The sequence below is a fragment of the Dermacentor albipictus genome, chromosome 1 (genome assembly GCF_038994185.2).
Source record: "Dermacentor albipictus isolate Rhodes 1998 colony chromosome 1, USDA_Dalb.pri_finalv2, whole genome shotgun sequence".
Classification (NCBI taxonomy): Eukaryota; Metazoa; Arthropoda; class Arachnida; order Ixodida; family Ixodidae; genus Dermacentor; species Dermacentor albipictus.
This window is the reverse complement of record NC_091821.1, coordinates 295,138,104-295,153,685: the sequence shown is the minus strand read 5'-3', so window position 1 is coordinate 295,153,685 and position 15,582 is coordinate 295,138,104. Positions and strand designations below refer to the sequence as shown.

Genomic DNA, 15,582 nt, shown 5'->3' with positions numbered 1-15,582 from the left:
CCGCAGCCTATAGTTTAACGAAAACTGACTCTCCGTGTGCCGTGGGACGTAATTCGTTTCTCCTTCCGCTAGCCACCATACTCCGGCTTTCGCTCTGCTGTCGGCTCTGTCTTGGCTCTGTTTCCGGCCGCGCGTTTGCGTTTTGTGCAAAAAAGCCGTAGCGCCGTCTGTGGACGCCGTTCTACTCACCGATGGCGCAACGTCACTATGAGACCATGATGTCAGTACTCCTCGATCGGAGGGCGGGCGATTTGAACTGCGCTAGAGGTACGCGGACGCTTCAGAACACATTTTCTCTTAAAATAAGTCTCTCCTTGACACGAAACAAGCGTTTCGAGGTTTCTGTGATGGTATTTCAACAGTCCACGGTGACTTAATAGTAACCTTTCGTGTCCCTTTAAATGTCGGGGTGTCCTATGCTGCCGTCGGCCCATCCTTCTCAGAATCCGATGTACTGCATCTGGAAACAAGTATCTTTACAGCTGAGGCCTACGCATTACTCTCTGTTGTCGAGCATATAAAAAAATAAAAACTTCAAAAATTAACGATATATCCAGACTCCCTAAGTGTCGTGAAGGCCTTGATGTCACTCTATACACACAAAAATCCTGTACTTAATGAACTCTATTCCGTCTTGTGTAAAGCATACATATCCAACCAGCATGTCATTATATGCTGGGTGCCTGGTCATAGGAGCATCGAGGGTAATGTTCTGGCGGACAAGATGGCCACGTCAATCGCATCGCAAGCTGTTAACCCTACCGCTGAGGTGCCTGTCACAGATCTGAGGCCTTTCTTGCTGAGGAGGCTGCGAGATCACTGGCAACACATGTGGGACGCGCAAACAGATAATAAGCTCCACCTGATAAAGCCACAGTTAGGATTCTGGCCCTCTACTGCAAAATCGTGCCGAACAGATGTCCTGTTCTGTCGTCTCAGAATAGGACACACATTTGGCACCCATAATTTTCTACTCACCGGAAGTGAGCCTCCAACCTGTGGTAGATGCGGGGAGAGGCTGACCGTACTCTACGTCCTGCTGGAGTGTAGGGAAGCCGAATTTGAGGGAAAGAGACATTTTTTCTTAGCATACTGGCAGCACATTCCTCTTCATCCTGCAATGTTTCTCGGTCCAGAACCGCTTTTTAATACAGACACAGGCCTAGGTTTCTTCAGAGATGTGGTCTTACATGTTATTAGTTCCATACATTCGTAGCACTTCCTCTCTTTAGAGGATGCCGCTGGGATAGTTTTACTGTATAGCACATGCCTCCAGGCCATTGTGTTTCAAGGGCTCTGGGGAGGCAGTTGTGCTGTAGCTAATCTTTGCATCTTACATGTTCTGCATATCATATCATTCTTCCGCAGTGTAGTGTAAGGCTCATGGTACTCATCATTAGTCATCGCCATAATCTTATTGCACGTAGATTTTACGCACTTTACAGTGACTATTTTTAGGCCCCTCTACAGCCACGTCATGTCAACTTCACAGAACTCATCATTCCACCTCGAAATCAATAACACTGTCTTGGCGCTCTTTGGCCATACCTGGCCCTTGCACCACTAAACAACATGCATTCATTCATTCAAGAGAAAGAGAGAGAGAGGTCGGCGATTTGATGTGCATGGCAAAAAGGCGAGTGTGGCAAAGGGCATGCAGGCGGGTGCAGCGGCTCACATCTTTTTCCAAAGATATTGCATTTTTTTTCGACACACACACCTAGTAGCCACATTTAATTGTTATAACTGATAATGCAGCATGGGAGCATTGTAGTAAGCGATTTATTTTGCCATAGAACATATAATGGTGCATCGGCTGCTCATTGTTATATCTGACATATTGTTCAAATCGGTACCTGTTGTGGTGGCTGAGTGGCTATGGTGCTGTGCTGATAAGCATGAGGTCGTGTGCTCGGAATCCGGCTGTGGCAGTCATATTTCGATGAGGATGAAATGCAAAAACACTCGTGTGCCGTACATTGGATCAATGTTAAAGATGCTCAGGTGATCAAAATTATTCTGGAGTCCCCCACAATAACGTGCCTCATAATTAGATCATGGTTTTGGCACAAAGGACCTTATAAGTGGGTTTGACTGTAGTACAATAATGCTATGTCAGCTGGAAGATATTGAAATGTGTGTTGCATTATTGATTCTGACAGCATCCTGATCAGCTACAATGATGTGCTCAAGATCTCGGACTTTGGAACTAGCCGACAATGGAGTGAGCGCAGCACCAAGATGTCCTTTGCTGGTACAGTGGCCTGGATGGCACCCGAGGTGATCCGCAATGAGCCCTGCTCTGAGAAGGTGGATATCTGGTGCGTCTGCTTTCTTTTTGACACAATTTTTGCATGTCTGTAAGCCACAGGACGGGTTCGGCACTGTGCACCAATACTGTTGTCACTTCTGGATTGGATGTGCAAAGTTATGTACAGCCTTACCTTTCTGCATGCATGTTATACAGCAGACAAGCGCCGTCTTTTTGTTTTGCACACTTTGGGACATTCAACGGCATGCGGGTTTTGCAGGTCATATGGTGTGGTCATGTGGGAGCTACTCAACTGTGAGACGCCGTACAAGGATGTTGATTCCAATGCCATTATCTGGGGCGTGGGCAACAACAGCCTGCACCTACCTGTGCCTGCCACCTGCCCAGATGGGTTCCGGCTGCTAATGCGCCAGTGCTGGTGAGCATGAGACAATTCACCTTCTCATATATGACCTCTTGTAGCAACTCATTTCACTGTGTCATAGTGTTCGCATCCTGGCTTGTCTGGTGGGATCACTGAAAAGATCAAGTGCAACTTGTGGTTTAGGCACCTAATTTGCACAATCATTATGAATTTCAAAGGAAGCATTCAGACACTTCTCTGGCGCTCTTCTACTTTAGTCTGCCTTATTTGCTTGAAATGTCTATTTTTGATTTGAAGAAAATTTTTATAGCACTCCAAACTTTCCAGTGCCTGCTGTATTTTGTCATGAAAAAAGGAAAAAGAAGGTACTGCAGCTTTTGCAGGTCATTCTGTCTTCGCAAAAGTATAAAGAAAATAACATTCATTACACTTTCACGCTTTTTACACCTTGCTTAGACAACATTGTAAATTAAAATAAATTCAATTTATTATACAAACAAGAAATGACAAACTTTGTTTGCTTGTTGAGAAATGGGTCTCTTTGGGAATCTTTTATGTGCCTTGTAGCAACGCTGTTTGTGTGCATGCTTTACTACCTTGTGCAGCAATATACAATTAAACATCTATATAACAAACTTCAATGTAACAAAATTTCACTGCCACCACAAAAGAATACTGAGGCGATAAATAGGGGATGCAGATGGGCAAGTGGTTCAATTCCATGTGGCTGCTTTTGAACGCACCTCTCAAATCGAGAGAGCCACTGCCAAAACTGAGCAGCGTTGCTGCAGGACCCTCTCACTGTCATGTTCCATATTAAGTCAAGATCGTATCACACCCTGCACACCATTAGCTGCGGGTGCGAGGGAAAGCTTATGAGAGTCAGCCGAGAGGGATGGCGACGTGGTCTTCCCTCGTGAGCAAGTGCTGCACATCGTCCACTGTGAGTTGCTGTGGGGGCAAAGTCTGGGCTAACCAAGATGTCCATAGCTTCATCTGGCATTCATGTGTTCATATGCTTTGCCGCATAACACAGTTTATTGCGGCAAAGCATACTTAAAGAAAACCATCCGGCCAAGCTGACATTAGGAGACTGGCTGCTGCTGTGCAACATTAGGCCCTTGCCCATTTTTATTGCTAATAAATAGAGTGCACGCCAGATTTCTACTTAGTTTAGGAGCTTTAATGTTATCTCTACATTAGTTTTCTACTTTGGACACATAGAAAGCATGTGCGTGAGGCGTGTTAGAATCAGGCAAGTACTGCCAAATGAGTCAGGAGTGTGTTTTGACGTTTCGTCTGCATCTTTTTTAATTCGACTGACCAGATAAGTCGGTAAAATTAGCCATTCCCATCATGGTCAACTTACTGGAAGTCTACTGTATAACGAAATTTAGATATAATCAAGTAAAGTGCTGATTTTACTGACTGCATCATATTGTTACGTATGCAGACACCGACGAAAAGCTATTTACAAGTATATTTACAAGGCAATACGCCACAGTTGGCCAAAAGGCAACAGCCCGCGCTAGCTTCCAATCGTCGTCGTCGTCTTCTTACTGCTCGGCTCTTCGTCATTGGAAATACTATCCCGTAGCACTACCCCCGGCAGCACAAGCGCCGTCCCGGAGCGACTAAAGGCCGGATTCTGAAGCAGTGTAATAGGTCTTGAGCCTACTGACGTGCACAACATCACTAGATGCCAGAGTAGATGACGAGGTTGAGCTCACAGGAGCAATTTTGTACGTCACAGGCGTCAGCTGGCGCAGCATGTGGTAGGGCCCTGTGTATCGCGAAAGGAGCTTTTCTGAAAGTCCGATGTGATGAGAGGGCGACCACAGGAGCACGAGTGCACCAGGCGAAAACTGTATGTCACGGTGGCGGGCGTTGTACTGATGCTGCTGCGTGGTTTGCGAGTCCGTCAGTCGAGCACAGGCAAGCTGGCGTGCATGGTCGGCGAGGGCGACGGCGTCGCGCGCATACTCGGTTGTTGAGATAGCAGCAGGAGGAAGTACCGTGTCAAGGGGCAAGGTCGGTTCGCAACCGTAGAGTAGATAAAATGGAGGAAATCTGGCGGTGTCGTGCCGGGAAGAATTATAAGCAAATGTGACGTAAGGAAGGGCAACGTCCTAGTCATGGTGGTCCTTCGAAACGTATTTGGACAGCATGTCGGTAAGAGTACGGTTTAACCGCTCTGTCAGGCCATTGGTTTGAGGATGGTATGAGGTAGTCAGCTTGTGTTGAAGAGAGCAGGAACGCACAATGTCGGCGATAACTTTCGAGAGGAAGTTACGACCATGGTCAGTAAGCAGCTGTTGCGGGGCGCCATGCACTAAGATAATGTCACGCAAGAGAAAGTCCGCGACGTCAGTGGCGCAACTGGTAGGGAGAGCCCGCGTGATAGCGTATCGGGTGGCGTAATCAGTTGCGACGGCTACCCATTTGTTCCCAGAGGATGACGTGGGAAAGGGACCAAGGAGGTCTAATCCGACACGAAAAAATGGTTCCACAGGGACGGTGATCAGCTGGAGATGACCAGAAGGTAGCACCTGAGGTGTTTTCCGACGCTGGCAGGGATCATAGGTAGCAACATAGCGTCAGACGGAGCGAGCGAGACCAGGCCAATAGAAGCGGCGGCGGACGCGGTCGTACGTGCGGGTTACCCCAAGATGTCCTGCAGTGGGTGCGTCATGCATCTCAAAGAGCACAGTCTGTCGTAGCTGTTTTGGCACGACAAGAAGAAGATCAGGGCCCTCAGGGAGGAAGTTCCTTCGGTATAAAATGCCGCCCTGGAGGACATATCGGCGAACGGATGCATCGGTAGATGTAGAGCGCAGACGCTCGATGAGTACTCGCAGCGATAGGTCTCGGTACTGCTCATCGGCGATGATAGTGAAGGCAGACACAGAGAAAATGCTGTCGGCGGTGCTACTGTTGGCGTCATCAGGCTCGTCTACCGGGTAGCGAGACAGGCAGTCAGCGTCCTTGTGTAGTCGGCCAGATTTGTAGGTGACAGAGAACAAATATTCTTGGAGGCGTAAGGGCCAGCGACCAAGTCTTCCTGTAGGGTCTTTCAATGAGCATAACCAGCAAAGCTCGTGATGGTCTGTGACAACGGAAAAGGGTCAGCCATATAAGTATGGGCGGAACTTCGCAACCGCCCAAACTAGGGCCAGACCCTCAGGCTCAGTGATGGAATACTTGCGCTCCGCGGGCGAGAGGAGCCTGCTGGCGTTAGCGATAACACGGTCGTGGCCACGTTAGCATTGTGCCAGTACTGCGCCGATTCCGTGACCGCTGGCATCAGTACGGACTTCGGTAGGCGCAGAAGGATCGAAATGGGCCAGAACGGGAGCGTTGTGAGAAGGTCGATTAAAAGCGAGAATGCAGAGGCCTTGTTATCGCCCCACTGGAAAGGGGCATCTTTTTTCAAAAGCTCAGTTAGTGTTCGTGCGATGGCCACGAAATGTTTCACGAAACGGCGGAAGTACGAGCAAAGGCCGATGAAGCTGCGCACATCCTTGACACACTTTAGAACAGGGAAATACGTAACAGCGTGGATCTTGCCTGGGTCCGGTTGCACTCCGTTCGCATCAACGAGATGTCCAAGGACGGTAATCTGGCGACGGCCGAATTGGCACTTCGATGCGTTGAGTTGCAGACCGGCTCGCCGGAAAACGTCCAGAACTGCTGAGAGGCGCTCGAGGTGCATAGTGAATGTTGGGGAGTATACTATAACGTCGTCCAAGTAGCACAGGCACGTGGACCATTTGAAACCGTAAAGAAGGGAGTCCATCATGCGTTCAAAAGTGGCAGGAGCGTTACATAGACCGAACGGTATCACTTTGAATTGATAAAGACCGCTGAGTGTTACAAAGGCAGTCTTCTCGCGGTCGAGATCATCCATGGCAATCTGCCAATAGCCGGAGTTAAGGTCAATAGAGGAGAAGTAGCGAGCACCGTGGAGGCAGTCAAGGGCGTCATCAGTCCGAGGTAGGGGATACACATCCTTTTTGGTAACCCTGTTAAGGTGCCGATAATCCATGCAAAAGCGCCATGAGCCATCCTTCTTTTACCAGTACTACAGGTGACGCCCATAGACTACATGACGGTTCAATAATGTTTTTGGCAAGCATTTTGCGAACTTCTGCATGAATAACTTGATGCTCAGCCAGTGACACTCGATACGGGCGGCGATGAATAGGAGGGGCATCGCCGGTATTAATGCGATGTTTAACAGCTGTAGTTTGGGCCAACGGACGATCGTTAAAATAAAAAATATGGGGGTAGGAAAACAGAATGCGGTAGAGCTCACGAGCATGCTTGGACGGCATGTCGGGCGCAATCATTTTCTATAAGTCGGCGATGGTACAAGTTGCCGATTGCGAGGGTAGAGGAGGATCGGCTGAATTGTCGTCTACTGCAATAGATGTGGACCGGACAGGCCGCCATTGGAATATGAACCTGGCAACGTTTAACGCTAGAACGTTATCTAGTGAGGCGAGTCTAGCAGTGCTATTGGAGGAATTAGAGGGCAGTAAATGGGATATAATAGGGCTCAGTGAAGTGAGGAGGCCAAAAGAAGCATATACAGTGCTAAATAGCGGGCACGTCCTGTGCTACCGGGGCTTAGCGGAGAGAAGAGAACTGGGAGTCGGATTCCTGGTTAATAAGAATATAGCTGGTAACATACAGGAATTCTATAACATTAACGAGAGGGTGGCAGGTCTTGTTGTGAAACTTAATAAGAGGTACAAAATGAAGATTGTACAGGTCTACGCCCCTACATCCAATCATGATGACCTGGAAGTCGAAAGCTTCTATGAGGACGTGGAATCGGCGATGGGTAGAGTGAAAACTAAATACACCATACTAATGGGCGACTTGAATGCCAAGGTAGGCAAGAAACAGGCTGGAGACAAGGCAGTGGGTGAATATGGCATAGGCACTAGGAATAGCAGGGGAGAGTTATTAGTAGAGTTTGCGGAACAGAATAATATGCGGATAATGAATACCTTCTTCCGCAAGCGGGATAGCCGAAAGTGGACATGGAGGAGCCCAAACAACGAGACTAGAAATGAACTAGACTTCATACGCTGCAATAACCCTGGCATCATACAAGATGTGGACGTGCTCAGCAAGGTGCGCTGCAGTGGCCATAGGATGGTAAGAACTCGAATTAGCTTAGACCTGAGGAGGGAACGGAAGAAACTGGTACATAAGAAGCCAATCAATGAGTTAGCGGTAAGAGGGAAAATAGAGGAATTCCAGATCAAGCTACAGAACAGGTATTCAGCTTTAACTCAGGAAGAGGACCTTAGCGTTGAAGCAATGAATGACAATCTTGTGGGCATCATTAAGGAGTGTGCAATGGAAGTCGGTGGTAACTCCGTTAGGCAGGGTACCAGCAAACTATCGCAGGAGACGAAAGATCTGATCAAGAAACGCCAATGTATGAAAGCATCTAACCCTACAGCTAGAATAGAACTGGCAGAACTTTCCAAGGTAATCAACAAGCGTAAGACAGCTGACATAAGGAAGTATAATATGGATAGAATTGAACATGCTCTTAGGAACGGAGGAAGCCTAAAAACAGTGAAGAAGAAACTAGGAATTGGCAAGAATCAGATGTATGCGTTAAGAGACAAAGCCGGCAATATCATTACTAATATGGATGATATAGTTCAAGTGGCTCAGGAGTTCTATAGAGATTTATACAGTACCAGTGGCACCCACGACGATAATGGAAGAGAAAATAGTCTAGAGGAATTCGAAATCCCAAAAGTAACGCCGGAAGAAGTAAAGAAAGCCTTAGGAGATATGCAAAGGGGGAAGGCAGCTGGGGAGGATTAGGTAACAGCAGATTTGTTGAAGGATGGTGGACAGATTGTTCTAGAGAAACTGGCCACCCTGTATACGCAATGCCTCATGACCTCGAGCGTACCGGAATCATGGAAGAACGCTAACATAATCCTAATCCATAAGAAAGGGGACGCCAAAGACTTGAAAAATTATAGACCGACCAGCTTACAGTCCGTTGCCTACAAAGTATTTACTAAGGTAATTGCAAATAGAATCAGGAACACCTTAGACTTCTGTCAACCAAAGGACCAGGCAGGATTCCGTAAAGGCTACTCAACAATAGACCATATTCACACTATCAATCAAGTGATAGAGAAATGTGCAGAACATAACCAACCGTTATATAGCTTTCATTGATTACGAGAAAGCGTTTGATTCAGTCGAAACCTCAGCAGTCATGGAGGCATTACGGAATCAGGGTGTAGATGAGCCACATGTAAAAATACTGGAAGATATCTATAGCGGCTCCACAGCCACCGTAGTCCTCCATAAAGCAAGCAACAAAATCCCAATAAAGAAAGGCGTCAGGCAGGGAGATACGATATCTCCAATGCTATTCACAGCGTGTTTACAGGAGGTATTCAGAGACCTGGATTGGGAAGAATCGGGGATAAAAGTTAATGGAGAATACCTTAGTAACTTGAGATTCGCTGATGATATTGCCTTGCTTAGTAACTCAGGGGACCAATTGCAATGCATGCTCACTGACCTGGAGAGGCAAAGCAGAAGAGTGGGTCTAAAAATTAATCTGCAGAAAACTAAAGTAATGCTTAACAGTCTCGGGAGAGAACAGCAATTTACAATAGGCAGCGAGGCACTGGAAGTCGTAAGGGAATACATCTACTTAGGGCAGGTAGTGACGGCGGATCCGGATCATGAGACGGAAATAATCAGAAGAATAAGAATGGGCTGGGGTGCGTTTGGCAGGCATTCCCAAATCATGAACAGCAGGTTGCCATTATCCCTCAAGAGAAAAGTATATAATAGCTGTGTCTTACCAGTACTCACCTACGGGGCAGAAACCTGGAGGCTTACGAAAAGGGTTCTACTCAAATTGAGGACGACACAACGAGCTATGGAAAGAAGAATGATAGGTGTAACGTTAAGGGATAAAAAAAGAGCAGATTGGGTGAGGGAACAAACGCGAGTTAATGACATCTTAGTTGAAATCAAGAAAAAGAAATGGGCATGGGCAGGACATGTAATGAGGAGGGAAGATAACCGATGGTCATTAAGGGTTACGGACTGGATCCCAAGGGAAGGGAAGCGTAGCAGGGGGCGGCAGAAAGTTAGGTGGGCGGATGAGATTAAGAAGTTTGCAGGCACGGCTTGGCCACAATTAGTACATGACCGGGGTTGTTGGAGAAGCATGGGAGAGGCCTTTGCCCTGCAGTGGGCGCAACCAGGCTGATGATGATGATGATAATGCAATAGATGCTACTGATTGATCCTCGAAGGAGCAAAGCTGGCCCAGAGACATCCCGCTTGGCAGCACTTGTGTCGTCAAGCCAAAATTTACCACTGGCAGGCAGACGCAATTCGCCGTAATAGATAAAATGGTATGAGGTACTGTGATCCCATGTGTAAGTAGGACGTCTTGCATAGGAGCCACGATGTAGTGACCGTCGGGCACTGGTGGGGATGACACTAAGTCAACGTAAGTCAGTGCCGAAGGTGGCCAGCGAAGGAAGTCGACGGAACTGAGGCGACTTGGGTGTTGTTCAGCAGGATCCAGAACAGGCAGGTCGAGGTGGAAAGTACTGGCGGAGCAATCGATGAGAGCAGAATGTGCGGAGAGGAAGTCTAAGCCGAGGATGATGTTGTGGGGACAGTGAGCGATGACTGTGAATAGCACGGTAGTGGAGCGATCGGCGAAGATGACGCGGGCGGCACACATACCAATTACAGGGGCTGTTCCGCCATCGGCGACATGGACAACAGGTGTCGTGGCGGACGTGATTATTTTGCTCAGCCGGTTACGAAGGTCAGCGTTCATTACCGACAAATGCGCCCCAGTGTCTATGAGAGCAGATACAGGAACACCGTCGACTTGCACGTCAAGAAGGTTCAGATGAGTGGGCAACGCCAGAAGAGGATTTGGCGGTGTAGTGAGCAATGCAGCGTCACCTTGAGGCGCTGCATCGTGTAGTTTTCCAGCTGGGAGCGACGTCCGAAAGGAGTCGGCGAATAGGAGTGACGGGGCTGGGTGGAGCGAGATTGTCGTCGTTGGGGCGAAGGCGAACGAGAATAGGGGCGGTTCGGCGCAGGAGAATCGGTGGCGGCATTATCTGAGCGGGCAGCATAGGGACGAGAAAGGCCACCTGGGGGGCGAGAGTAGGCAGTATATGTAGACTGGTTCGGGGAACTCCAGCGACTGCGACAGTGCCGAGAAATGTGCCCAATTCAATGGCAGTGAAAACAAATTGGCTTGTCGTCTGCAGTGCGTCATTCAGAGGGGTTGCGGAAACGTGGTGGGTAAGAAGGTGCGGGACGGGGCGGAATCGAAGAAGCCGGGTTGGTATCAGGGCGATGGGCCGAGCAGATGGTGTGAATACCAATGTTGGCGAACTCCTGTCGAACAACTGCCTGGATCAGGGAAACAGTTACTGCAGGTGCATTGGAGGGGCTGGAGTCGAAGGCAGCCGGATAGGCGGCCTCGATCTCACGCCGGACAATCCTGGTAACATCGCCAATGTTGTTGGGACGAGGACCATCGGCACAGGAAGATGTCGCTGGGGTGTTGGGCAGACGGGCAAATTGTTGGTCGATACGTCGGCTTTTAGCGAGTTCCAGGCGGTGGCACTCTTTTATAACTGCATCCACCGTCGCCACGTTGTTAAACACGAGCAAGTTGAAGGCGTCATCGGCAATGCCTTTGAGAATGTGGGAGACCTTGTCGGACTCAGTCATGTGTGCGTCAACTTTGCGGCACAGAGCCAAGACGTCCTGAATGTACGTGACGTAGGGCTCCGTTGACGTCTGCACACGACCGGAAAGCGCCTTCTGCGCGGCAAGTTGGTGATTGTAGGGGTTGCCAAAGGAGTCTTGGAGCTTTTGCTTAAGCGAATCCCAACTGGTCAGCTCATCTTCGTGCGTCCAATACCAAACTCGAGGTGTGCCACTGAGGTAAAAGACGACGTTGGCGAGCATGATAGTAGGGTCCCACCGGTTGTTGCGGCTGACGTGTTCGTACAAGCTGATCCAGTCCTCGACGTCTTCCCCATCTTTTCCCGAGAATACACCAGGATCACGGGGAGCGGGGAGAGTGATGTAGGTCGTCGAAGTGGCAGCAGGTGTCGGAGCCGGCGGAGTCGAGTTGTCGTCGCCGGGAGCCATGAAGGAAGGCTCGACGTACCGTCCACTGCGAAGCTCCGTGACGAGGTACAGGGAACGTCCACCTCCACCAGATATGTTACGTATGAAGACACCGACGAAAAGCTATTTACAAGTATATTTACAAGGCAATACGCCGCAGTTGGCCAAGAGGCAACAGCCCACGCTAGCTTCCAATCGTCGTCGGCGTCTTCTTACTGCGCGGCTCTTCGTCATTGGAAATACTATCCCGTAGCAATGTCAAGGCTTAACTATATATTCAGTTTCTTCTGAAATTTGGACGTGGCATTGCAATTGCATCAGTTGAGAAAGTGCAGGTCAATGGAATGGAGTTGCTTATTTGCTTGGGGTAATACTGTCATCTTGTGCAGGAGCCCCAAGCCACGAAACCGGCCCTCATTCCGGCACATCTTAATGCACCTGGACATAGCAGCTGTGGAGATCCTGAGCACGCCAAAGGAAAGCTACTTTGCGGCCCAGGCTGGCTGGAAGGAGGAGATACGGCGCTACATGCAGAGTATTCGCCAGGAGGGCCAACCCCAGGGTGAGCAGGAACTGATCCGGCGGCGGCGGGAGGAGCTGCGCCATGCCCAGGACATTCGGCTGCACTACGAGCGCAAGCTGGAGCGCACCAACAACCTCTACATGGAATTTACAGCCTGCCTGCTGCAGCTGGAGCAGCGCGAGCGTGAGATCATACGGTGGGATTCCATGGCCAAGCACTCCATAGTCACACTTGAACTGAGGGCCCATGCCAAAGCCTTCAGCCAAACCAGTGGTGCCACCATACACACACAAATACCATGGGGACAATCTCTCTCGGAGTCAGTACACTTGTCCAACCTTTTCTCCCACTGTTTGAAGCAACTCTTCAAGCTTAATGCTGTTGAGTGGCCTCTGCCAAGGGATCCTCACCTCATGCACAGGGGTGAATCTCCTTAGTTTATTGATTTTCACAGAGCTCGGTATAATGAAGGGTTGGTGGGGAAAGCTGGCCCATTCCTGAGAGGCGAACCTCATTGATACGATCCCGTTTCGTGTGATTTTCCGGCACCAATGTTCGCTATCAAGAACACAGAAAATGGCCCACTTCACTTAAGCTTTTAATGCGTTAGCATTGTTTGGGTACGTCTCACACTTCCTGAGGGCTATTTATCTATCTGTGTATGTTAGTATCTATGTATGTTTGTATCTAACCATTTTCCTCGCTATCTGGGTCAATGGGTAGTCTGTGGTCAAATGGTTTGCGCATCAGGCCGCTGTGCTGACGTAACCTGGTTCGAAGCCAACCGTGGGACCAACTTGGGCCACTGAGTACCGTATTTACTTGAATCTAACGCGCACCTTTTTTCTGATAGAACAGGTCCAAAAATTGCATGCGCGTTAAAATCGAGTACGACCCTAAATCTGCGTTACTATATCGCCATCGGAATTATAAGAATGGCTGCCTCGTAAGTGTTTCTAGCCTAGCTCCCGTAGTTTCCTCCATGTGCGTACCTCCATGTTATATGTGTAACCAGGCACTGGTGTAACCTAATCTACCGCCTGTCTTCCCATTTTCTGTGTTAATTCAGTCAGCATGGAAGTGCCGACTGCGAAGATAGGCCGAGTCCACCATGATGCCGCATTTAAAAGGAAAGTTATCATGTGCGCAGAGACGTACAGAAATCAGGCTGCATCACGGGCGTTCAGAGTTCGTAAAACTTGCGTGCGGGACTGGCGCAAAGAGAAAGAGAATATTTTCGCCAGCAAAGCAACAAGGAAAGGTTTCAGTGGACCGAAGCAGAGCCACTTTGCCAAAATAGAAGAGCTGCTTGCAGAATACATGCAAGAGCAGCAAGTGGCACAGAGGCCTGTGACGACCAATCTGCTCATAGTAAGGGTGATGCAGTTAGCCATACAGAAAGGGCTAATGCAGAGTGACTTCAAAGCGAGCAGGTGCTGGCTATCAAATTTTATGGAAAGAAAAGGCTTTTTTCTACGAAAGTGGACAGGGATATGCCAAAAATTGCCCGAAGAATATGATGAAAAATTGCACAGTTTTCAGCAATACGTTTTGAAGTTGCGCCATAGAAATGGCTACCACTTCGGACAGATTGGAAATGCCGATTAGACGCCACTTTACTTTAACATGCCTGCCACCACAATTGTTGAAAAGAAGGGGGCGAAGCAAGTGCACATTTTGTCTTTCAGCCACCACCGCAATGCTTTGTTGCACTGTGGATGGGCACAAGCTGCCCCCGTACCTTATCTTCAGATGGAAGACGCTCCCTAAAGTAATTGTGTTTCCAAGTGCGTGATTGTGCACAAATGAAAAATGTTGGATGGCCACAGTCTTGGTTGCAGACTGGATAGACAACGTTTGGCGAAAGAGACCCGGTGGCAGTTTGGGTCTGCGTGGGATGCTTGTGCTCGATGTGTTCAGGTGCCACCTTGACCAGTGTATCAAGGAAAAGCTGGCTGCATGCAGCACCGATCTTGTGATACCCGGGGGAATGACATTGCTGCTCCAGCTGCTCGATGTTTGTTTGAACAAGCCAGTGAAAGATACAATTCGTGCACTCTACACCTAATGGCTTGTCAGTGGTTGCCACAAATTCACGCCCGCCAATAAAATGAAGCCTGCCTCGCTGCAGGACTTTGCTAGATGGGTGAAAGATGCATGGTGCGCAATCCCATCTGCCATGGTCAACAAGGCCTTTGAAAAGTTCGATTGCCATAGACGGCACCGAGGATGAAATGCTTTGGTCCGTTGATAGCAATAAGGTGTTGTCTGATAGCGACGAGTGATATCTATTACTCCACGCGACTCGTACCAGCCCAGTGAAAATCTTGGCGGGAAGGTATGCCGTTTCCATTTGTGTTTTTATTCATCGCAACTTTATTGTACAGTGAAACCTCGTTAAACCATAGTTCGCCGTAGCTCGGAAAAAGTATTTATTTTTCGCAGCCTCAAATTAACTGAAGCTGCGAGCCAGCTTTGCAGCCAGCCCCGTCTTCTTGGCAAACACTCACATGGCAGATTCCTCGTTGGCATTGCAGATTCTCCTTGCACAGGCGCGGTATCGCTGTTCGTGTTGCGAGGCGCCTTTTTCATTGCAGGGTGCTGTTATCATCGCAACGATTGCATTCACGAGGCTGGTGTAAAGTGCAGATTCTGCCACTGTCAGGCCTGAATCGCCCATGCTGTCGCTTTCTGTGTCATCCTCATCACTGTTGCTAGGCGACACTTTGGCAACAACACAGGCAACGATGGTGAAAAGTCGAAGCTCGTAGCTGACATCTCTTCGCAGCCGCAACAGTGCTGCAGAGGAACTGCTATGGCACAAACCGTAGTCAACAGCAGATCCCTGTCATGTGCCAGCGCCGACTTCTTCATTTCATGTTCGATAGCATGAACAATGTCTAATTTTTCTTCTATGCTGAGCACCCGGCGTCTCTTTTATCCGAGCTTCGGCATGACGTGAGTCCTTGTTTGCACGACGCCACAGCACTCCCTGGCACGGTGCTGAAATGATGTTGATGTTGATGTGGCTTCATGCGCAAATGCGCAGAGTGCTTGGAGGCTGTTGTTCTGATCCATGGTTCCAATCTCTGAGGCTTGTTGTTCTGCGGGGCGACGCGATAGAGACGACGCGCCGCCATGTTTGCTCGACGAAAAGTGGAAACACTACGTGTTAATCAACACGTACGCAATAAGCTGATATGGTTTATGCGGATACAGAACACATTTGACGAGGATTTGACTTTA

The 15,582-nt window shown here is 48.8% G+C and overlaps 1 protein-coding gene across 8 annotated transcripts in view; it reads left to right on the top strand.

Moving 5' to 3' along the window:
- The window catches only part of LOC135921907 (mitogen-activated protein kinase kinase kinase 13-like), a 548,581-nt gene that overhangs the window by 227,170 nt on the left and 305,829 nt on the right, over window positions 1-15,582 (top strand). For 7 of the 8 annotated variants that reach the window (XM_065456319.2, XM_070531441.1, XM_065456318.1 and 4 more), the window contains 3 exons: window positions 2,163-2,321; window positions 2,532-2,690; window positions 12,203-12,532. In XM_065456319.2, the coding sequence (XP_065312391.1) occupies window positions 2,163-2,321; window positions 2,532-2,690; window positions 12,203-12,532 (648 nt within the window). The remainder of the gene's footprint in view (window positions 1-2,162; window positions 2,322-2,531; window positions 2,691-12,202; window positions 12,533-15,582) is intronic. The other variant, XM_070531445.1, reaches the window with a different exon arrangement.